Genomic DNA, 25,365 nt, shown 5'->3' with positions numbered 1-25,365 from the left:
ACTTCTCAGATGCTCAGAATTAAAATATTGTATTTACTTACATAGAGATTAGGCTTTCTTGATAAAATATCTTCCCATTTTATTACAGAGATATGGTTACTTTATTTCCATGTTCCCATTTTAAAATTCACATTCATAAAACTAAGATCATGGCATCTGGTTTCACCACTTCATGGCAAATAGATGGGGAAACAATGGAAACAGTGACAGACTATTTTCTTGGGCTCCAAAATCACTGCAGATGGCAACTACAGCCATGAAATTAAAAAATACTTGCTCCTTGAAAGAAAAGCTATAATAAACCTAGACAGCATATTAAAAAGCAGATACATTACTTTGCCAACAAAGGTCCCTACAGACAAAGCTATGGTTTTTCCAGTAGTTATGTACAGATCTGAGAGTTGGATCATAAAGAAGGCGCCAAAGAATTGATGCTTTTGAACTGTGGCGTTGGAGAAGACACTTGAGAGTCCCTTGGACAGCAAGGAGATCCAACCAGTCCATCCTAAAGAAAATCAGTCCTGAATATTCATTGGAAGGACTGATGCTGAAACTGAAGCTCCAATACTTTGGCCACATGATGTAAAGAGCCAACTCCTTGGAAAAGACCCTGAGGCTGGGAAAGATTGAAGGCAGGAGGAGAAGGGGATGACAGAGGATGAGATGGTTGGTTGGCATCACTGACTCAATGGACATGGGTTTGAGAAAGCTCTGGGAGATGGTGAAGAATAGGGAAACCTGGCGTGCTATAGTCCATGGAGTCACAAAGAATCGGATACTACTGAGCTACTGAACACAACAATTTAATTTTTCTCTTAAATGACCTTAAATAATTTTTAGATGTGGCAAACAGTTATAATAAAAAATTATCTTTATCCTCTATCTCAGTTGGAAGATTTCAGAGCAGCCTATCAGAAAAATACTAATATTACTTGCTCCACTAAGATAGGTATAATTATTTTAATCTTGCAGAACAAGGAAATAATTTAATCACAATATAAAAGGCCCAGGCAAAGAGGAACCAAAGAGCTTTTTGATGAAAATTAAAGAGGAGAGTGAAAAAGCTGGCTTAAAACTCAGCATTCAAAAAACTAAGATCATGACATCCGGTCCCACCTCTTCATGGCAAATAGATGGGAAAACAATGGAAACAGTGAGAGACTTTATTTTCTTGGGCTCCAAAATCAGTGCAGATGGTGACTGCAACCATGAAATTAAGACACTTGCTCCTTGGAAGAAAAGCTCTGACCAACCTAGACAGCATATTAGAAAGCAGAGACATTATTTTGCCAACAAATGTCCATCTAGTCAAAGCTATGCTTTTTCCATTAGCCATGTATGTATGTGAGAGTTGGACCATAAAGAAAGCTGAGTGCTGAAGAATTGATGCTTTTTTTACTGTGGTGCTGGAGAAGACTCTTAAGGGTCCCTTGGACTGCAAAGACATCAAACCAGTCCATTCTAAAGGAAATAAGTCCTAAATATTCATTGGAAGGACTGATGCTGAAGCTGAAACTCCAATATTTCAACCACCTGATGCAAAGAACTGACTCACTGGAAAAGACTCTGATGCTGGGAAAGATTGAAGGCAGAAGGAGAAAGAGACAACATAGGATGAGATGGTTGGATGGCATCACTGACTCGATGGACATGAGTTTGAGCAAGCTCCAGGAGTTGGTGATGGACAGGGAAGCCTGGTGTGCTGCAGTCTATAGGGTGGCAAAGAGTCAGACATGACTGAGCTACTGAACTGAACTGAAAAGGCCCAGAAAATAATTACTTTCAGTAATGATATTTAGATTTTGGGGGTATTTTTGAAGAAACAAATAGTTTTTTCTATCTATTTTTTGAATCATTACTAAAAAATCGAGGTACGGGGTAATGAAAGTTGGATGGGCAAGGAGATAAGTGGTCAGGAATAAGAAACTTAAAAAATTAAGTGACTTTAAATGTGTGTAACTTCATGGCACAAAAGGCAGTATTATGTAGCAAAGAGAACACACAGCTTGGATCTTGGATCACAGGTTAACCAATCACTAGCTGTGTGATCTCTGGAAAGCTAATGTCAGTTATCTGTAAAATAAGGATAATCATACACTTTTTATGAAGATAAATGATATAAACGCCTAGTGTAACACTATTATAAGTACTCAATATAAGAAAGCTGTTATTATTTTTTAAGTGCTTGTTTGTTTATTTTTGGCTGTTCTGGGTCTTCACTGCTGTGCTCAGGCCTTCTCTAGTTGCAGTGACTAGGAACTACTCTTTAGCAGCTCCCGGTCACTGCAACTAGAGAAGTTGCAACGTGACGGCTTCTCATTGTGGTGGCTTCTCTTGTTAGGGGGAATTGACTGTAGGGTGCATGGGCTCAGTAATTCTGGCCCATGGCCTTAGTTGCCCCAAGGCATGTGGGATCCTTCCAGAGCAGGGATCATACCAGTGTCTTTTTCATTGGCAGAAGGATTCTTAAACACTGGAGTACCAGGGAAGTCCCAGAAAGTCATTATTCTTAATATTAACATTACTGTTCTGATTACTCTGCAGCCAATACCATTGCCTCCAATTCTGACATTCTTCAAGGCTCTTTAGGTTCGGTGACAACTCCAATGTTTCTTAGACTTGGAATAGGTTTGAGAAATGAATATCCCTGTGTATTCTCATTATATATAAAGAAAGAGAAGGAAGAGGATTACTCTTCTAAGGAGAAGGAGAAACCACTTCATTATCATTTTCTAATTCTATACTTGGGAATAGGATATTAGGATGAAAACCTAGAAAATTAGCATGGAAAAGTAGGATGACTCATTCTGGAGAATGAATGTGGGAGAAACCTTAATACAGTGGTCTCACATATGAGTAAATAGTCAATATATTACAAGTTGCTGAAAAAGAACAATGGATTTCCTGTTCTCCTGTAAGTGGTAAAAGTTCAACTGGAAATAGGGAAGATTATTTTTGGAAGATTTTTTATTACAGTTGCAAAATATAATTCAAAAACTTAAAAAAAAAAAAAATATCATGTGCCAGACATTGTGGTGGACAAGAGACTATTAAGTGGAGAATAAGAAAACTATGTGTTGCTTTCACAAGGTTTATTTAGTGGTGAAGAGGGACAATAAATAAGAAATAATACATAAGTAAAAACAGCACTAAATGCTATGAGGTAAACCACTGGTTGGGATAGAGAAAGTGATGAACAATATACAGAATAACCAGGAAAGGCCTCTGGAAAGATAGAAATGGCTAGTCAGAGTGAAGTTTGGGGAAAATCATTTCTGATAGAGGAAAGAGCAGAATTACTGGTCCCAAGGGAAGAAAGGTCAGTTCAGTTCCTCAGTCATGTCTGACTTTTTGTGACCCCATGGACTGCAGCATGCCAGGCTTCCCTGTCCATCACCAACTCTTCAAGCTTGCTCAAACTCATATCCATCAAGTCGGTGAGGCCATCAAACCATCTCATCCTCTGTTGTCCCCTTCTCCTCCAGCCTTCAACCTTTCCCAGCATCAGGGTCTTTTTCCAATGAGTCAGTTCCTTGCATCAGGTGGCCAAAGTATTGGATATTCATGCAGTTGAAATCACACTAGTATAGATATTCAGTAAAGGGTGATAGTAGCATTAGATGAGTCTAAAGGTAAGGGGACATAGTCATGTAAGCCATGATACAGAAGTTGCCTTTAATACCAGGTGAAATGGTACATCCAGTGAAATGGTAAAGGCAATCAGACAATTTTAGCTTTGGAATGATAGGACTGAATTTACATTTTAAAAATCACTGTAGAAAGTGACTTGCTTAGAGAAGGCAAGTGAGGAAGAGGGGAGCCTAGTTGACAGTTTTTGTCACGTTTCTGATTGCAGGTGACAAAGGCTTAGATCGGGGTTTCTGGAGAGGAGATGAGAAAGTGAGTAGGTTTGGGATACACTGGTGTAAGCAAATTGCTTGGACTTACTGAGGGTTGATTCTTGGAAGGGGCTACTTGAGAGAAGATTCAAGAAGCCTTTCTAACTTTCAAGATTGAAGATGATTATTTTTGAAAATTCTAGATAAACATATCCTTTTGTTTACATAGTTACTAATGGAAACTCAAAAGTAATAGAAAATATTTCATTTCTATGTGTTTTAGTACTTTGATTTCTTTAAGACTACTTACTAATTTAGTTACCTTAAGTATGTTTTGATATTTCTGTGTAACAAATGAAAAAAATGAAAGTTTAACATATCAATATATTTCACAGAATTTGTTTTGATTTTCTATTTAATGAGAATGGAAACTTAGTTGGTTTACTTCTATAATTTTAACTTATTTTTCAGTTTGCCAAATTCTATATTTTCTTAAAAAAAAGGCAAAATATACATTTCTTCATTAAAGCAAACATACTCTCTTTTATCTCTGATTCTTTCACTGAGTTTCTGAACTACTATTTAGATGTTTCCAAACCGATATTAAGAAAAATCAACTGTCATACCTTTACTTAACTTGTTTAAAAAATAGGAATATTATTATAAAAATTATTTCTCTCCAGCCCTACTTGTCTGTTTCAGATTTCTGGTCCCACTTGGCAGAGTTGGGAGCAGTTTATGCACTAGTTGTTGGAGGTGTCATCTCACCTAACTAATCATGCTCATTATGCTTATTATGAAGGTTCTTTTATCAAAGGCATTAGATATGGTTAAAAAATACACAAAGTAATTTGAATAATAATAATTTGGGTAATAAAGGCATAAACCAAGATCACAGATGCTTTATTTCTTATGGTTATAATATGTCTTTAAATCACATCGAATACTTCTTGCAATGCTTGTCATTTAGATTTTTAGAAACCCAAGAGGGCTTCTCATTGTTCCTTTAGCAGAAGAAGATGAAAGTTTAGGAAGTTTATTAGAGGTAATGACTAGAGATGTCTGAAGATAAAACATAATGTGGTCTCCTTTAAATTTAATTTTAAATACATTGATAAAAAATTTCTCTGTTCCTTAATTTTGCTTTGATAACATTAAAATAATCTTTTTGATTTATAATTTAATGTAGTGTAATTGTTTTTAAGTCTAAGTAAGTATAAGTTTAAGTAACTTTTAAGAACTAGCTCTCAACATTGTCAGATATAAGATGTTTATTTTGAGTCTTTTTATAGTTTTAGTTCTGAAACATCTTATTTCCAGACAGAAAAACAAGCTATGTTATTAAGGGTTAAATAATATAAAATCTTGTCAATATTAACACGTATTTCACATTAGAAACTCTAGTGATTTGACTTGCTGCTTCTAAGGGCCAGCAAGTAACAGAAGTGCTTCAGTGACAGAAAAGTTAAAAAGTTCTTCAGGGAGACTGGACATGAGAGAGCTTTACTCCAAGGTCGTGAGAGGATGGCCTTTTCACTTAAGTGTGGAGAAAAGGCCTGCTTGATTTTGTTATGTAGTATAGAACTTATTTTAATCAGGCGCTACATTTTATTTGGTAATGTTAGGTTTATAGCATATGAATGTATTATAATTATTTTTAAACAGTTATTCATAAAGATTCATTTGAGAAAGGCCATTCAAAAGTCTATACTTTATTTGTCTTTATATTAATTTAAAATAAATAAAAATAAATCCAGGACAAGATATTTTTTGTTATAGGTAAATTCCCTCACGAAGTCCTAACTCTGTTTATTCCAGGTATACTTATGATTACAGTTTTCCTCAATAAGTAAACTATAGGACTCTCATAATATTGATATATTAAGTATATTTGCTGCCTTTTAAATTTTGTCTTAATATACCAACAAGTTCACTTACCTTTCCACAAAAATTCCAGCTTGAACAACATGCACAATGCTCCGAAATCTTGGTTTTTCCTCAGATTTCTTTTTCATCATCCCCATTTTCCGCGTAAAGGTAGAAGCCAACCAGTCCCGGACTTCTGATGGGACGGAATCTGACTGAATGTCACTGAGCTCATCATCAGTATCCAGCAGTCTCCTACAAAAAATTTATAGTGGTTAAACCCATTTATGATAAAAACTCTGCAGAAAGCAGGCATATAAGGAACATACCTCAACATAATAAAAGCCACATATGACAAATCCACAGCAAACATTATCCTTAATGGTGAAAAATTGAAAGCATTTTCTCTAAAATCAGGAACAAGACAAGAGTGCCCACTCTCACCACTAGTATTCAACATAGTTTTGGAAGTCTTAGCCACAGCAATCAGAAGAAAAAGAAATAAGAGGAATCCAGATTGGAAATGAAGAAGAAAAACTCTCACTGTTTGCAAATGACATGATCCTCTACATAGAAAACCCTAAAGATACCACCAGAAAATTACTAGAGCTAATAAATGAATATAGTAAAGTTGCAGGATATAAAGTTAATACACAGAATTCCCTTGCATTCCTATACACTAATGATGAAAAACAGAAAGTGAAATTGAGGAAACAATCCCATTCACCATTGCAATGAAAATAATAAAATACTTAGGAATAAATTTACCTAAAAAAAAGACCTATATATGGAAAACTATAAAACACTGATGAAAGAAATCAAAGAGGACACAAATAGATGGAGAAATATACCATGTTCATGGATTGGAAGACTCAATATTGTGAAAATGAGTATACTATCCAAAGCAATCTATAGATTCAATGCAATCCCCATCAAGCTACCAATGGTATTTTTCACAGAACTAGAACAAATAATCTCAAAATTTGTATGGAAACACAAGAAACCTCGAATAGCCAAAGCAATCTTGAGAAAGAAGAATGGAACTAGAGGAATCAACCTTCCTGATTTCAGACTATACTAGAAAGCTACAGTCATCCAGACAGTATGTAACTGGCACAAAGACAGACATATAGATCAATGGAACAAAATAGAAATTCCAGAGATAAATCCATGCACCTATGGACACCTTATCTTTGAAAAAAGAGGCAAAAATATACAATGAAGAAAAGACAATCTCTGTAACAAGTGGTGCTGGGAAAACTGGCAAACCACTTGTAAAAGAATGAAACTAGAACACTTTCTAACACCATACACAAAAATAACTCAAAATGGATTAAAGATCTAAATGTAACACCAGGAACTATAACACTCTTAGAGGAAAACATAGGCAGAACACTCTCTGACATAAATCACAGAAACATCTTCTATGACCCACCTCCCAGAATAATGGAAATAAAAACAAAAATAAACAAATGGGACCTAATTAAACTTAAAAGCTTTTGCACAATGAAGAAAAATATAAGCAAGGTGAAAAGGCAGCCTTCAGAATGGAAGAAAATAATAGCAAATGAAACAACTGACAAAGAATTAAATTCCAAAATATACAAGCAGCTCATGCACCTCAATACTAGAAAAAAGAACAATTCAGTCTAAAAGTGGGCCAAAGAACAGAACAGACATTTCTCCAAGAAGACATAAAGATGGCTAATAACCACATGAAAATATGCTCAACATTACTCATTAGTAGAGAAATGCAAATCAAAGCCACAATGAGATATCATCTCAGGTCAGAATGACTGCCCTCAAAAAGTGTTCGAACAGTAAATGTTGGACAGGGTGTGGAGAAAAGGGAACACTCTGACACTGTTGGTGGGAATGCAAACAGTACAGCCACTATGGAGAACAGTGCGGAGATTCCTTAAAAAACTGGAAATAGAGCTGCCATATGATCCAGCAATCCCACTGCTGGGCATACACACCGAGGAAATTAGAATTGAAAGAGACACATGTACCCCAATGTTCATTGCAGCAATGTTTACAATAGCTAGGACTTGGAAGCAACCTAGATGTCCATCGGCAGATGAATGGATAAGGAATTAGTGGTACATATACACAATGGAATATTACTCAGTTATAAAAGGAATGCATTTGAGTCAGTTCTAATGAGGTGGATGAAACTGGAGACTATTATATAAAGTGAAGTAAGTCAGAAAGAGAAACACAAATACAGTATATTAACACATATATATGGAATTTAGAAAGACAGTAACGATGACCCTATATGCAAGGCAACAAAAGAGAGACCGATGTAAAGAACAGAATTTTAGACTCTGTGGGAGAAGGCGAGGGTGGGATGATTTGACAGAATAGCATTGAAACGTGTATATTACCATATGTAAAATAGATAATCAGTGCAAGTTTGATGCATGAAACAGGGCACTCAAAGCCAACGCTCTGGGAAAACCCAGAGGGATAGGTTGGGGAGGGAGGTGGGAGAGGGGTTTAGAATGGGGAGACACATGTGTACCTGTGGCTGATTCATGTCGATGTATGTCAAAAACAATCACAATATTGTAAAGTAATCATCCTCCAATTAAAATTAATTAACTTAAAAGATTTATAGTGATTAAACTTTAGGAAAAAGTGAAGAAAAACTAATAACAAAGCAAGCAGAGAAATAGGATTTGAAATATAGCAAGTCACTCTCTGATCATCTTTTAATATGAGCTATATCAAAAAATCACTAGGTTAATATTTGGAAAGCTCTGAGTTTCTCAAATTGGTCATCTTTTGAGGGCAAAGACTAATGGGCTGGAACAGTTGAGAAGCATCCCATCCCAAACATTTAAGTACAGTGACATCAGTCTGGAGATACTGACTGTTAATATCATCAATATATTATTCCAATAATGATTAAAACTAAAATAAAATAGGGAAGGGGCTTCCCTGGTGGCTCAGTGGCAAAGAATCCACCTGCCAATGCAGAAGACGTGGGTTTGATCCCTGATCCAGGAAGATCCCCTGAAGAAGGAAATGGAACCCATTCCAGTACTCTTGCCTGGGAAATCCCATGGACAGAGGAGCCTGGCAGGCTACAATCCATAGGGTCACAAAGAGTCTGACAGTACTTAGTGACTAAACAACAAAATAAGATAGGAAAGAGTGTTCATAAGCAGATGTCTATTAAAGGATATATTGGATGGAAAGAAAAAGGGGAATTGAAGTTATAAAAATTGTCTTCTGTTTAATAAGTTTGTGTATACTGAGCACAGAAAGTACACACTATTTGTATAGTCCTTGGAGTTTACAGAAGTCACTCACATGTGTTATTTTATTTGATACATATCCCTAAATTTTAGGAAAATAATAACTTACTCTATAGATATTCATTCTGTTATCAATAGCGCAGATGAGAAAGTGAAAGAAAGATGAAAACAAATGGAAAAGCTCATTTTGGATGACCTAGACAGTGTCAAGTGGAAAAGAGAGCAAAAGAGAGCAAATACTATCTGTCTTGAGGGTGCAGATCTGATGGGTTTAGAACTGCTGGCTGAGAAAATCAGCTGTGCGAGGAGGAAGTGACGAGGAGCTCAAAGTACTGCCCTGCCACTCTCCAGGATAAGCCCCAGATAGACAACGTTGACGGCACTGGCCAGTAATAATAACTGCAGTAAGGCTGGGCAGCTCCCATGATCCAGAAATTCCTAAGGGTCTGAACTGGCAAAATAGTGTGAAAGGCTTCACACAAAATACACAGAGACTTTACAGAGCAATTGAACTTTGCCTCCAGGAAGAACACAGGCTAGCTCTGTCTGTTGCTTGACTGTTGTTTCCTTGTGGGTGTGCCAATTTAATAACTCAGAGCTATTTTTGGCACACTTTAGCTTTGACATTTGGGTTCCATTCACTTTGGTAGATTTCTTTTTTAACAGAGTGAGGCCTAAGGATTATGAGCCGATGGAGGGAAGGTAGCCAGAGCTGACAGCGTGTGCTAAAGCCTCCAGAGCAAGCCACATATCATCTCTAGAGAGCAGGGATCAAGGAAAAGGCACAAAAGCAGGAAGTTCTCGAAAGCACCCAAAACTACCAAAAAGAGGCTCAAAAGATAATATGACTTCCTCTATGTTCTACTGGATTTTATAAATGTTCGGATGACAGTCCTTTGCCAATATTTATTTTTCAAAGTATTAAAAAAGTATGAATGCATTTATGAAATACCTTATGAAAAAATATACACAACTTAAGTGCAGAAGGTACAAAATTACAGGTACACACATGAAGATAAAAAAAGACATAGTTAGAAGTTAATATTAATACTTACTCTAAATCATATTTAATTCTCATTCGGCTCTTACATTTGGATGATTTTGATTTATACCTAACACATGGACATTGTAATTCAAAGCAAAATTTTTTTTTCCTCCTTTTGTTCATTTAAAATTAGATTCCTCAGTTAATCACAGCAAGACATTCCACTACATAGTTTGAAAATTTCAGAGCTTATGCCGTTTCTATTATTATTGATGCCATTTCTATTACTCCTTACACAATGATCAAATAAAGCCAAAGAACAGGACAGGTAGAATGGGAATCATTGTGTGTAATCCTATGATGTCGCCGCGCTCCAAGAATTCTACTGCTGCCTTGATTTTCAACTACGCTGAGTAGAATGAGAGACACACGGTAATGGTTGTCAATTGGCCCTTTGCAAATCTGATGTGGAGGACTTTAGGACTATATGTCCTAAAATCAGAAATTACTCATGACAGTTCATCAAACATGATCAAATCAGCATATGAGAGTTCATATACAGATGTGGTACCCAGGAGTCTAGCAATTCTTAGTCATGATGCAGGATGTCATTTATTGAGAGGGAAGAACCTATAAGTTCAGGGGGAAAAAGAGTGATATAGATTAATTAATGAATATAAAAATAAAGGAACAGAGTGCATAAGGAGAAAAGCATGAAATATCCTAATGTATAAAAAAGCAAATCTCAAAAAAGCAGCAAACATCTCTGTGACAGTTAATTTTTTATGTTCACACACCTAGCTTATGATGCTCTGCTGTTTGGTCAAACACCAGTCCAGGTCTTGTAGTGAAAGTATATTTTAGATGTGGCTTACATTGAAATCAGTAGAGTATGAGTAAAACAGACTACCCTCCATAATGTGAGTGGACCTGATCCAATCAAAGGCCTTAAACAATAAGAAGGAATCCTGCCTCCAAACTACTGTCAGACTCAATATTTACATCTGTCAGAATCAGAATTTCCAGCCAGTGTCTGCCTCCTTTAAAGTATAAGTCAGACCATGTGCGTGCGTGCTTAGTTGTGTTCTACTCTTTGTGACCCTATGGACCATAGCCAGGCTCCTCTGTCCACGGAATTCTCTAGGCAAGGATACTGGAGTTGGTTGCCATTTCCTCCTCCAAGGGATCTTCCTAACCCAGGGATCAAACCCACATCTCCTGAGTCTCCAGAATTGAAAGGCAGATTCTTTACCACTGAGACACCTGGGAAGCTCAAGTCAGACCAGGCCAGTGCTGATTTCATACAGCCCTATGAAGCGCACCACAAGCTACATCTCTACCTATATCTCTTAACAATTTCTACATTATTCATTTTGCTTCAGCGGTGCTGGCCTCCTTGCTATAATCCTATCTGCCAAGCTTGCTTCTGCTCAGAATCTTTGCACTTGCTGTTTCCCCTGCTTAGAATCTCTTTCTCAAGATGTGTGGATCATTTCCTCACTGCATTCAGGTAGAAAGTGGTTCCTTGACCACCCCCCTACTCAAATAGTAAACACCTTGATTCTCTTTATCCAGTTATAGACTTCTTAGCACTTACTACTGCTAATGACATGCCATACATTTATTAGTTTTTTATTCAAAATGTTTTATCCAGTAGACTATAAAGACCTCAAGATCAGAGAGTTGGTCTGTTCTTACGCACTGTTGTATCACCAGCATCTACAGCAGTGTATGGCACACATTGGGGGAATCAACATCCAGAAATATCTACACTAAACTATTACAAGTGATTACCTTTGGGGAGTGGAGTGAGGATGGAGATAGTATAAGAAGTTTTAGTCTTTTAAAGAGTCCCCTATTCTTTGGTTGATAAGCACAAAAGCATCCTGAGGGTAGTTCACTATTATCCATCATCTCTTTATTACCTTTATGTTAATTTGCTCTTGAATGATCTCTTTACAAGTTTTGAAGCAAATTATGGGGAAATATTTATTTGACTTGGAAAAATATTAGACATTTTTCTGGATTAAAGACAAGCGTAAGACTGAATACTATAAAAACTCCTAGGGAAAACTCGGGCAGAACACTTTTTGACATAAATCACAGCCATATCTTTTGGGATCCATCTCCCAGAGTAGTGGAAACAAGAACAAAAATAAACTAATGGGACCTACTTAAACTTTAAAGCTTTTGCATAGTAAAGGGAACCATAAATGAAATGAAGAGGCAAACTACAGAATGGGAGAAGGTATTTGAAAATGATGTAACTGACAAGGGATTAATCTCCAATATATGCAAACAGTACATACAGCTCAGTAACCTAAAGACAACCCAATCAAAACATGGGTAGAAGATTTAAAAAGGCATTTCTACAAAGAAGACATACAGATGTCCAAAAAGCACATGAGAAGATGCTCCACAATGCTAATTATTAGAAAAATGCAAGTCAAAATTACAACGAGGTATTACTTCACTCTGGTCAGAATGGCCATAATTATAAAGAGTAAAAATAAATGATGAAGTAAGTGTGGAGAAAAGGGAATCCTCCTACACTGTTGGTGGGAATGTAAATTGGTGTAGCCACTTAGGATAATGGTATGGAGGTTCCTTAAAAAACTAAAAATAGAACTGCAATATGATCCTTCAATCCCACTCCTGGAAGCATATATGGATAAATCCGTAATTTGAAAAGATGCTGATACATGCACCCCTATGCTCACTGTAGCACTACTGACAACGGCCAAGACATGGAAGCAATCTAAATGTCCATCAGCAGGAGAATGGATAAAGAAGATGTGGTATATTTATACAATGGAATACTACTCAACATAAGAAGAATGAAATAATGCCATTTGCAGCAACATGGATGGACCTAGGGATTATCATACTAAGTAAAGTAAGCCAGAAAGAGAAAGACAAATATCATATGATATCACTTATATGTGGAATCTTAAAAAATGATACAAATGAATTTATATACAAAACAAAATAGATCCACAGACATAGGGAAAAAAAAAAAAAAAAAACCAGCTATCATTACCAAAGGGGAAAAAATGGCAGGAGATAAAGTAGGAGTTTGGAATTAACAGATACACATTCAAGCTCATGCTCAGCTGCTCAGTTGTGTCAACCCTTTGCAACCCTCTGGAGCCTGTCAGGCTCCTCTGTTCATGGGATTTCCCGGGCAAGAATACTGGAGTGTGTTGCCATGCCCTCCAGAGGATCTTCCCGACCCAGGGATCAAACCACATCTCCTGCATTGGCAGGCAATTCTTTACCACCGTGCCACCTGGGAAGCCCAGAGCATGGTAAGAAATTCCTAATAAAGACACAAATAAGTTGTGAAAGAAAGTGGAAGTGAAGTCGCTCAGACATGTCCGACTCTGCAACCCCATGGACTGTAGCCTACCAGGCTCCTCCATCCATGGGATTTTCCAGGCGAGTACTGGAGTGGGTTAAGATAATTAAGTTTGGATAGAAGAAAGTTTAAAGGCAGGGGGATGAAATTTAAATGAATCTTAAAAATAAACAGACACACCTAATGGAGAGTATTTCTCCTCTCCTCCCTTATTCATTTTTCCTTTCCCTGGCACCTGCCCTGAACACTTTCTTCTGAGTACAAGAGCGAGACCTTCAGATTTCATTTGACCATGCTAGATAGGGCACGAATGGAAACTCCAGTATAATATCAAATAGTAATCCTGTAATCCTGGGCTGCTAGAGAGTTATCAGAAATAATTTTTCTATACATTTATCTAGGATCTGAAGATATCTAAATAAGACTGTATCACATGTCAAACATTTTTGAGTAGTTTGCCCTCATTTCAGTTTTGACATACATTTGTTCAAGTAGCTTGTTAAAATGAGATCTCAAATACTATAACGAATCTTGCTTCCAAAACATCCAACCACTTGACTGCTCTTTATCCTAGGGTTGGACGGCAGGGTGAGCATAAATGTTTATTCCATGAGTGCTCTTAAAAAATGAAGACTTTGTGTTTAAGAAACTTACAACATGAAAACAAAAATCATTGGTATATTTCCCTTAGGAATTCTTAAAATGCACTATACAGAAAAGAAGGATCAGGAGTATACATCCAAAATGTTAGCACTGTTGACCTCTGAAAAATGCTTCAGCTGGTGTTTGATGCAACTTTTTTTAGTCCCAGTGGCGTCAATAAAGCAGAAAGTGAGGGGTCCCTAAGCATAAGCTGTGGGTCACTGGGGGTCCGGTGAGCTGTGAAAACTGACCCTGCCTCCAATCAGCACTCTACTGATCCTTGGGAGCTATTTATACTCCAAATTTTCTCTTGAAATCTGATGACACAATTCCCCAAGGGCTTATATTTTGAACTAGAGAGTTTGTAGGAAAAGGGAATAAAGAAAGAGGCGGCCACGGAAGGAGAGGTCATGGGATTCTGACTCTTACAATTATATCAGTGAAAACATTTCTGTCCACTGTAGACTCTTGGAAAATAGTTACACTCATGTACCCAAACAGTTATTTCCAGACATTCAGTGCCCACATTTATACCTATTAAGTATCAAAATTCAAGTGCCAAATGCAATTAGGGGAAATTGCCTTAAATTTGAAATTTTCTTTTTCCTGCTTTATTATTCTTATAAAGAACACACTTCAACAAAAAACTAACTCATTCACCTCTTCCTCTAATATTTGTTGGGCCCACAGCAGGAGCACATATCTCTGAATATTTCACCAGTAAATATTTAAAGCTATATATCAAGAGAACAAACAGTTACATTTGTTCTATCCTTCTGCCTTTTAATAAGTTTCATAAAAGTCTGACAAATTGGGTTGGAAACAAGAATTCTAAACTCCTTGTGTGACAGGGCTGCACCTGCCCGCCTGCAGCTCAGGCCCTTGCTGTTTGAACAGGTGGATACTGTGGTCCCAGTACAATCTCTGTCAATCCACCCAAGCTTGAAAGCAGCTGCTCCTTGGTCATTCTTTAAGGGTGGAGAGATGTACACACCAGCAGTATCCTGGGCCCCCTCAGGAGAAAAGACCTAAGGAGGAAGCCCATTAAGACTTAGCAGACAGGCGAATAGACATTTAGGTAGAGAATTCTGGGGTCTCAGGGTCAGAATATGGTAGAGGGGCACCCTGGACTGGGCAGGAAATTCCAAGGTGTGAGTATCCAGCAGGGGAAAAGTCATGAGCTCAGTTTCTTCTTGGCCCTGGAGACCTACCAACCCATGGGAGGGGGCAGACCAAAAGACGGCCATCATTGAGCATCCTAATGTGGGGACAGTGTCAGGGAAGCGGTGCACTGGCGCTGGGCTAAGGGTGGTACTGGCCTCATATTTGGTGAACACCTTCCAAGTGAGCCCTTCTGGGATAACTGGGAGAATTAGAAGTTGATCTTTCTACAGTATGGTTATTCTTTGGAGGTAAGTGGTTCCCTCATAAGCAAGTCTATTTGCATTATTTCTTTAGTTAACACATGCCTATGCTCTGGGGTGCCTGCAGCCTCTCCACACACCCCTTCTCCACCAAAAAACCCCAAGGGTAATTGTTAAGCTTCACTCAGACTTCAGAACCTTCTAAAGATGGATTTGATGATAATGTCAGCTAACTTTATTGCTTACTTACTATGAACCAGGCAAGGAGCCATGCTTTACTTCATTTAATTCTCAAAACACCACCATAAGGAAGATATTACTATCAGTACCTGCACTTTACTGATGAATAAATTGAGGCACAGACACCTTAAGTGATTTGCTCATATCATACAACTAGAGGCAGCCATGCCATTTTTTGAGCTCAAGTCTCTCTGATTTCAGGATCTGAGTTTTTAACTGATGAGTTGTTCTTTACCTCAAATGTGTGTTTTGTTTACTAAGTGTCCAGACTCCCTTTAAATTCAGACAAAAATATCAGCAATCATTATTCTCTATCCCATCTCTGTGCTGAAATTCAGGTTTAAAAACAATTGACCTTAAAAAAAAAAAACATCTTAAAGGAGTTTGGTTCACCAGAATTATGATTAGATTAAGCTTAAATTTGTTTTCCATGACTGGTGTGTTGAATCATTTTCTTAGAGAGAAATATATCTGGATGGTAGAATTTCAGGGTACTTTGAAGCATAATAAACTGAATGTCAGGATGGAAAGAGGTAATACATTTGAAAAGCCTTGTTGACTTGTTAGGAACCTGTTTCCTGAGTACTAAATACATTTGAATTAATTTTTCCAGGCCACCACCCATATACATTTATTTATTTATTATTTGCCTTGTTTCAAAAGACTTAAAATGGCAGACTCGCAAATTTATTTCAACAGTTTTTTTCATTTGTTTGGTTTTGGTTTTTTGGCAATTTCCTTTTTCTGTTTACCTGACTAGGCCTCTGTCCAAGCTAAGGCCCAAGGCTTTGCACCTCCTCTGCACCCACCAAAGGAAGCAGAGTTCCAGGAATGGGAGGGTCATCCACCGGGACAGGAAACAAGGGCCAGGAAATGTTGCGGGAGGCTCTGAGAAGGGGTTAGGATCTCAGAGAGTTAGGATCAAGATTGTACTTAGGGAGTCAGTTGGGAGACGGAAATGGAGGGAATGGGTAAAGCAGGAAACTGCCCTAGGCCTCACTGATGACTCCTGGCTTCCTACCAGGAAGTCCTTTTGGCTCAAAATGTCTTCAAAAATATTCCTCTAGGCTCAAAGCCTGACATTCCACTAATTACCAATTTTTTTGATTAGTAAGCATCCTTTGCAGTTAAGAGAACTGCCTGAGGAGTTGGAATCCTGGCTTCATCACCTATTAGCTGTGTGGTCTTGGAAAAAACAGTCCATCTTTTGAATCTCAGTTTCTTTGTCAATAAAAGAGAGATAGTAATAGTGATAAGTGGTGAACTGAAAGTCACTTAGTCGCGTCTGACTCTTTGTTACCCCATGACTGCAGCCTGCCACACACCTCTATCCATGGAGTTCTCCAGGCAAGAATACGGAGTGGATAGTCGTTTCCTTCTCCAGGGGCTCTTCCCAATCCCAGGGATCGAATTCAAGTCTCCCTCATTGCAGGCAGATTCTTTACCATCTGATAATAGAGCTGATAATAGTAGTATCTCCAGTGGTAGGGTTGGAGGATGAAATAGGTAAACACACAGAAAGCACTTAGAATAGTGTCTGACACAAAGCAAACCCTCAGTAACCTCCCAGCCATTTATATACCTGCATGAATTCGTCTAAGTAGATCAATTTATGATGTGCAGTAAAAGGAAGGTATCTTGTGATGGAAGTGTTTCAGATATTAAAGGAAGAAGTTGGTCAAAGTGAACTTGCAGGAACCAAAGAAAAACTTATGAATTCTATGGGTTGTAAGGAGGCAGTGGGAGGGATCTCCAAAAATATTTTTTACCTACTTTAAAATTTTAATGAGTAGAATACGCAAATTAATAGAAACAGAAAGTAGAATAGAGGCTACCAGGGGCTGAGCGGAGAGAGGGACTGGGAGTTGTTGTTTAATGGTACAGAATTTCTGTTTGGGATCATTAAGAGGTTTTAGAAATGGATAGTGGTAATGGTTGCACAACATTGTAAATGTACTTAATTCCGCTGAATTATACACTGAAAATGGTACATTTTATGACAATTCTACAATATCTACCTAGTATTGATCTTCCTGTCCCACTTTTCAGAGAATGATATGCTGCCTCTTCTAATCAAGGTAATGAGACAGAGAGGAGGGTATTCCAAGGTTGATTTAGGTAAATGTCCTTCCATGGCTCACCAAGTTGCAGGCTGAAGAAAAAAGTTGAGGTTGTGGCCCTGAGATGAAGCCTAAGGCCACGGTTTGCCCGATCTGGGAGAGGTGATTACACTATAGACCCAAGGACAAGCCTCTTCTATGCCCAAGAGCTGTTACTCGAGGCACTGCTGCTGCTGCTGCTGCTCAGTCGCTTCAGTCGTGTCTGACTCTGTGCGACCCCATAGGCGGCAGCTCACCGGGCTCCCCCATCCCCAGGATTCTCCAATGCATGAAAGCGAAAAGTGAAAGTGAAGTCGCTCAGTCGTGTCCGACTCTTTGCGACCCCATGGACTGCAGCCTACCAGGCTCCTCCGTCCATGGGATTTTTCCGGCACTACTTATCTCCAATTCAGCACCCCTTGCCTACTACTCCTAGTGCATGATGAAATTTCCTAGTTGAGGGAGGCATCTTAGCCCCCATGCTTCATATACAACTTGGGGCAATATTTGAGCCACACTCCTTTGATAAGGCCTCAAAATTCTAGCTATTAGATTTCTAACATTCTCTGTGTCTGCATGTCTATTCAGTTGTGTCCAACTCTTTGTGACCATATGGACTGTAGCTGCCAGGTTCCTCTGCGGAATTTTCCAGGTAAGAATACTGGAGTGGGTTGCCATTTCCTCCTCCAGAGGATGTTCCTGACCGAGGGGTTGAACCCATGTCTTCTTTGTCTCCTGCATTGGTAGGTGGATTTTTTACCTCTGAAGCCACATGGAAAGCTCAACATTCTCTGTATATCTTTCCTATTGTAGCCTAATTTGACATTCTCTATAAGTGTGGTCTCTGGACTGGCAGAACCAGCAGCAACTGGGAACTTGTTAAACCTGCAACTTCAAGGGCTCTACTCCAGACTTCTTGACTTAACAAGCCCTGCAGGTGATTCTGACGAATAACTTTGAGAACTGCTCTCACCCATTCGTGGTGTGCCAATTAATGGAAGATCGTGGCCAAGGAAGTAAGGTTTAATCTTTTTCTGCAACATGGACTTAGCAGTACTGCTTATTTCATATGCCGACTATTTCACTATGAGAGAAGTGAGTGAACAATATAGGAAGGAACTAGAAGAATCTCAGTAAAAGTATCTTAATTAATAAATCTTTAAACTCATTTTATGAACAAGAATAATCTGTATGTTACTTAACTGAGAAAAATAGAAGAGTCAATTTCTCAATTTTTAGGATCTACTCTCTTAGCAACTCTTACTTAAAATGCACTGCAGTATTATTAAATATAGTCACCATGCTGTACAGAGGTGCCAAATTCTCAGGGAGCAGAGAATGGATACTAAGAAGAGCTGGGATATATTTGAAGAACAGGGGTGTGAAGGAAGACAAGGAATATATTTCTTTCTAAACCTATGAAGCTGAAAGATTAAGGGCAATGACAAGAAGGAGTTAACAATAGCCAAACAGAATAGCAAAATAATTATCAATGTATATATTGTCCTTCATAAATAGTTGTTGAGTAAGTGAATAAATATATAAAAACATAGGCAGAGAGTCTTTGGTCTTAGAGCCTATAGAATATTGAGATACTTACAGTAGTTAGGTGAGAAATAAAATCATTTTCAGTCAGGTCTTGCTCCATGTGTGAAAAGATAATATCACTATTAAAAATTTTTTCTGTTACCCTGGCCATATATTTAGCCACGTCTTCATTCATTGACTCTTTATGTATGACACAGAATAACCTGGGGAGGAAAAACTCCTGTTCCTGGATTTAAGTTTCAAAATCCAGGTCCCAGAGAAGGAGGAAAGGCCCAAAGATAATGGAAGAATATGTGATGACTCAGAGCAGAGTTCCCTTTCCTATTATAATCCAAAGATGCCCTACGTTAATCAGGAAGACAGAAGAGATCTTGAGAAAGGATACTTGAGTCCAACCTGAAATTCTCCAAACCAAGTCAAACACTGAGTGGGGAAATAGCACATCCCAGTATATTTCTAGGATCCTGGAGCAGAAGGATGCTAGAGGCCCTGCCCACCCCCTAACTGCACCTTTTTATTTTAATAAGAAAAAACAAGTCTCTGACATTCAGTATCTGGTACTTCCAAGAACCACCTGTGCTATTTAACTGTATCATGGGGTCAATATATTTCATGATTTGCCTTGGAAACTCAATCAACCTCTTGCCTTGTTTCATGGGAAAATATATTTTAAATAGTTATCTTAGATATCTTAGATAACACATTTGTGTTAGGACTTATTATTAGGATAAGGTGACTATCTACAAGGTTTGAAGATTAAGAACATGGGCTTTGGAGCAAGGGAGACCTTTAAGGCTATAAGGATGCTCTCAGTAGCAAGTTTCATCCAACCTAACCCAAAGTAGCTTAAATAATTGGGGGATTTATTATTTTTCTTAACAGGAAAGTTGAAGATAGGGAGACTCCAGTAGGGGTTTTTTAAAAAATCAGTAGTCAACAGTATCATCAAGAACTCAGGTTTCCTCCATCTTTCTGTGCTGCCAACTTTAGTGTTAGGTTTAGCTCTAAGCTTGCAGCCAGATGGTTGTATCATTTTCAAGCATCATATCCAGATACAATACCCAGAAGCAAAGGACTTCTTTTCCATGGGGAGGAAATCTTTTGATGAACCCCCATTTGTCTCATTGGCCAGAATTATATCACATGTCCATGTCCAAACTTGCTGGTTAGAGAGTTGAGGACTAATTTCTGATTTGGATCAATTAGGATATACCCATCCTAAACCTGGGGCTAAGATTGGTCTCCCATGAATCACTGGCTTTCCAGAGAAGAGTGAATAATTGAAAAAATAAAAAAGGGTTCTATTACCAAGGAAGAAAAAATAGATGTTGGTAATCTCCATCTCAGTTTGAACTTGTCTCTGACACACAATAGTTATATGATTCTAAGCAATTTAATTATTTTTTTATGTCTCACATTTTTAACTTTATAGTGAAAATAATGTACATATTACAGAATTTTTGAGACATGTAATCATATATGTAAATTGCATAAGGTATTGCATTGGATATAATTATCTGTCAAATAATCTTATTATTAATATCATCATTAGAAAAGAATAACATTAAAAAGTTTATCTTTTTCAAATTCAGGAAATATTCATTTATATTTTTTTGACCCCAAATATCATAACAGTAAGATTGTACCTAATATGTGGAGCTTTTTATGTCAGCCATCTCTCAAAAGATCTGGTCAGATTCTTTTTCCCCCTTTCACTAGTCAGGCTGTTTTTGAAAGTTTGCAGAAAGTAACACATCACAGATGGCAAAAAACATGAAAATCAAGCAAAAGTTATTGCAACTTTTTCTAAGCCTGGTTTTCACACTCCATCTACAGGGTGAGAACAGCCTACAAACACAGCACTCCAAACAGCCACCCCTCCCTACAACTCACACCATAAAAATGGAATTCATAAAAATCATAATTTACTTTTTAATGGTTCACTGAACTCCAGCAATGCCTTAGCACATACCCTTCAAACTGATTTCCTTAGGGACACCTCCAAATGGAAACAACTCTAAAAAACACAAGAGTTCAAATTTATAAATGCTCCTCCACTAGGCATATGAAAAACAATAGGCTCTGTCACCCTCCTGGTGACCGTAGGCATAAGCAGATCTTTTCAGGGGACTCTGGGACCATTGATAAAACCACAGAATTTGAGAACAGAAAGGGACTGGTGACTTCATCTCTGTGTAAGAAAACCACTGACTAGAGAAAAAAAATTTCTTGCCCAAAGGTTTGTCGCAGGAGCAAACCTAGGACAAGAGTTGCTCAATATCCCACACAGACTCTGATCCAGGTCCACCTGCATGTAATAATAACATTTTAGATTTCACTCTAGAGAGAGCATTGTTATTGCTGCTACTGTGGCTATTGTTGTTTAGGAAAGCACTCTCTTTCTTCCATTCTCAATTCTAGACATGTAACTGAAATAAAATTCACCTTTTAACTGCCTCATAAGATGCTTTATCAGTGAACTTGTATAGTCAGTTCCTCTGGACACGATTGTGTGAGGGATAAGCGAATGACCTAACTAGAGCCAATGAAACAGAAAAGTTGTGTTTGCTGGAAAAGAAAGCCTCTTTTATTCCTGCTGGATTTGAAGGTGTGAGGATGTACAGCTTGGAAATATCACCTCTGTCTTGTTTTGCTACCCTCAAAGCATCAGAGAGAGGTCATTCCAGAGTAATCCAAACAGAAAGATTTATCTCTTGATATCATTTTGTCCTGATTCACCAATGCTTATAGTCAGCACTAGTCATCAGTGTTTTGGCAGTGAGAGTTTAAGGTGATTTTGTTGGCTTTTCTTTTACCTGTGATTGAAATGTTAATGAAAGGTGTTCATTAGTCCAGCTCTTTTCTTTTCTCCATCTTCCCTACTCTGGCTCTAAATGTCTGAGGATTACACAAGAGTCAGTGCCATCATGATGTGTAGGTTGTAGTGATTAATCACTCAGGGTTTGCTCTCTACATCATATAGATCTCTGAGTTTTAGAGTCCATGGTCTATAATTTTTGTCAAAATTATTGCCACACTGTTACTCTTGCTGAGCAACTGAGTTTAAAACCAATGCTTACTAACCTTTTTGATTTTATTGTGCTATGCATGTTTTGCTTATTTGAAGACCCTTAGATATGTGCTATAGTTAGCTCCGTCTTCACCTTCATTTTCCACCTGTGCTTGGCTATTTGTCTCCTTTTCAAGATAACTTAAGACTAACTTCTTTTTTACTGAAGTATAGTTGATTTACAATGTTGTGTTAATTACTACTATACACTGACTCAATGGATATGAGTTTGAGCAAGCTCCGGGAGGTGATAAAGGATAGGGAGATGGTGAAGGACAAGGAAGACTAGCGTGCTGCAGTCCATGGGGTCACAAAGAGTCAGACACAACTGAGCAACTGAACAACAACAACAAATACAGCAGTGATTCAGTACATTTTTCTGGAGGCTTCCTTGGTGGTTCAGCGGTAAAGAATCTGCCTGCCAATGCAGGATCCTTGGGTCAGGAAAATCCCCTAGAGAAGGGCATGGCAAACCACTCCAGTATTCTTTCTTGGGAAATGCTATGGACAAAGGAGACTGGTGGGCAAGAGTCCATGGGGTCGCAAAAGAGTTGGACATGACTTAGCGACTAAACAACAATAGCACACTTTTAAGATATTCTTTTTCGTAATAGTTTATCACAAGATAATGAATATAGTTCTCTATGCTATGCAGTAGGACCTTGTTTCATGCATTCTATATATCTTATATGTGCTAATATATATATATCACTTATATATATATATATATATCTGCTTATATATATATCACTTATATCTGCTAACACAAGGGTGCCTATATCATGCATTCTATATATCTTATATGTGCTAATATATATATATCACTTATATATATATATATATATCTGCTTATATATATATCACTTATATCTGCTAACACAAGGGTGCCTATATCTTTTTGAATTATAATTTTATCTGGATATATGCCCAGGGTGGGGTTACTGGATCATATAGTAATTCTATTTTTGGTTTTCTGAGGAATCTTCATACTGTTTTTCACTGTGGCTACACCAACTTACAAAGAATAACTTCTTGACCTAATCTTTCCATAGTTACTATTTCTCTTTAATCTGAATCTCTTTTTTATCTCAAGGTTCACAGAAAGTTTCTGTTCCAAAAAAAGCATGAAAAAATTCATTCCTATTAAATAGACTGTTATATCACTGCTTTTTCCTATGGGCTAGGGAATTCTTAAAAAATAATCTACGCTTCTTTCTTCTAGAGACATTCCACTTCAATTCCTCATATTACCATAATATGACGGTGGCTTTTTCTCTTTGTGAAACTCCATTTCAGAGGCATCAGGAATCTCCTAAGTGCATTCAGTGGTTCTTCTGTGGCATTTTGAATTACCCTTTTTAGCAACCCTGGCTTTGCTACTCCAGATTCTCCAGATATGCTTTCTTCTATGTCTGGACTTCCTGAGTGTCCTCTGAAGTTGCTCCATTCCTAACTTTAAATGGTGTGTTCCCACATAACATATTGAATTAGCATAGGAATTCTGATTATTAAAAAAAAACCAAAAAACTACCTGAGACTCCTGGATTATAATCTCCAAATTCACATCTCTAACTGGCATCATATTTCTGAGCTCTAGGAGAAGGCAATGGCACCCACTCCAGTAGTCTTGCATGGAAAATCCCATGGACGGAGGAGCCTGGTAGGCTGCAGTCCATGGGGTCGCTAAGGGTCGGACATGACTGAGCAACTTCACTTTCACTTTTCTCTTTCAAGCATTGGAGAAGGAAATGGCAACCCACTCATGTATTCTTGCCTGGAGAATCCCAGGGACAGGGGAGCCTGGTGGGCTGCCGTCTATGGGGTCGCACAGAGTTGGACACTACTGAAGCGACTTAGCAGCAGCAGCAGCAGCAGTGTCCATATATCTAGCACATTCCAGACACCTCTCTTTTTTAACCTTAACTCCTTCTGTTAGAAGCCATGTCTTTGAGAACAGTCACAGGGAGTTTTGCTGGGGAACTAAATTTATTAATATTAAGTAATTCCAACCATACCTGATTTGGAATCTTAACTCTACAATTTCTATCCCATTTTATATCCATGTTCTTGATATGATTTACTGCTGCTAATTAGTGTTTCCTCTTGTAATCTTTCAGTGTGCTTTGGTTTTGCTCTCACTCCAAACATCCCTGTTTCTTGTTCACAGTATTAGTCCTCGTTCCTCTATTTATCTTCCCAGTTCTTGACTCGTTTCTAATGACCAGCTATCTGCACAGTTGTACTCTGGATTCTGATGAGCGATGTGTCTGGTATTCACTTTGTATACTCAATAGATATTTGTGTTATGAGTGAACATTCCTTAGTAAATTCCAGTACATGATGATTTCAAGGGACTTAGACTTCAAGGTGCCCTGGATTTCAGTCAATCTCTAGCAGGCTAACTTCTTGAATTACTGATTGATATCCATGCAGTCTCACTCAGATAATCTCTCAAAATTAAGGACATTTAGATGTAGTAAGACATAGGAGTCAATTAAAGATTTTTTTAAAAAATCAAGATGGGTATCCTGTTAAGGTTTGTTTCCATCAGTTTGCACTCCATTCTCTTTTCCTGGTAACTTAAGCCCACCTGACTTCATTTCTAGGGATCAAAACATGCTCTCAATAAATTATTCGATTTTAAAAATAATTATACATCTTATTGTGTTATGTACCCAGAAGTCTCCGCATTTATTAGTACAACAAAAAGTTGTTATTATTTAACTTTTAGTAGTGTAAGTCACTCAGGGGTGTCAGACTCTTTGCGACCCTCATGGACTGAAGCCTGCCAGGTTCCTCTGTCCATGGGATTCTCCGGGCAAGAATGCTGGAGTGGATTGCCATTCCCTTTTCCAGAGGATCTTCCCAACCCAGGGATTGAACCTGGATCTCCTCCCTTACAGGCAGAGTCTTTACTGTGTGAGCTACAGGGAAGTACTAATGTAACTTTTACAAAGTCCCAATTTAAATTTTACTCTATAATTTAACTTTTATTCTGTCAGATGTGGTGTTACACTTAATCCTCAGGGCAAAACTGTGCAATTAGCACTGTCATTATTGTTAATCTACAAAGATAAAGCTAGGAAAT

The 25,365-nt window shown here is 37.9% G+C and overlaps 1 protein-coding gene across 15 annotated transcripts in view; it reads right to left on the bottom strand.

Annotated features, from left to right (window-relative positions):
- Window positions 1–25,365, bottom strand: part of PDE1A (phosphodiesterase 1A) — a 479,731-nt gene that overhangs the window by 100,337 nt on the left and 354,029 nt on the right. For 9 of the 15 annotated variants that reach the window (XM_081580991.1, XM_081580995.1, XM_081580992.1 and 6 more), the window contains one exon: window positions 5,778–5,960. In XM_081580991.1, coding sequence (XP_081437117.1) covers window positions 5,778–5,960 — 183 coding nt within the window. Of the gene's footprint in view, window positions 1–5,777; window positions 5,961–10,026; window positions 10,257–25,365 lie in introns of those variants that run through there. The other 6 variants (XR_014079800.1, XM_081581001.1, XM_081581003.1 and 3 more) reach the window with 1 other exon arrangement.

Source organism: Giraffa tippelskirchi, chromosome 3 (assembly GCF_054371585.1).
Source record: "Giraffa tippelskirchi isolate mGirTip1 chromosome 3, T2T-mGirTip1v1.2.pri, whole genome shotgun sequence".
Lineage (NCBI taxonomy): Eukaryota > Metazoa > Chordata > Mammalia > Artiodactyla > Giraffidae > Giraffa > Giraffa tippelskirchi.
The sequence above is the reverse complement of the archived record's forward strand: the minus strand, read 5'-3'. Positions and strand labels throughout refer to the sequence as shown.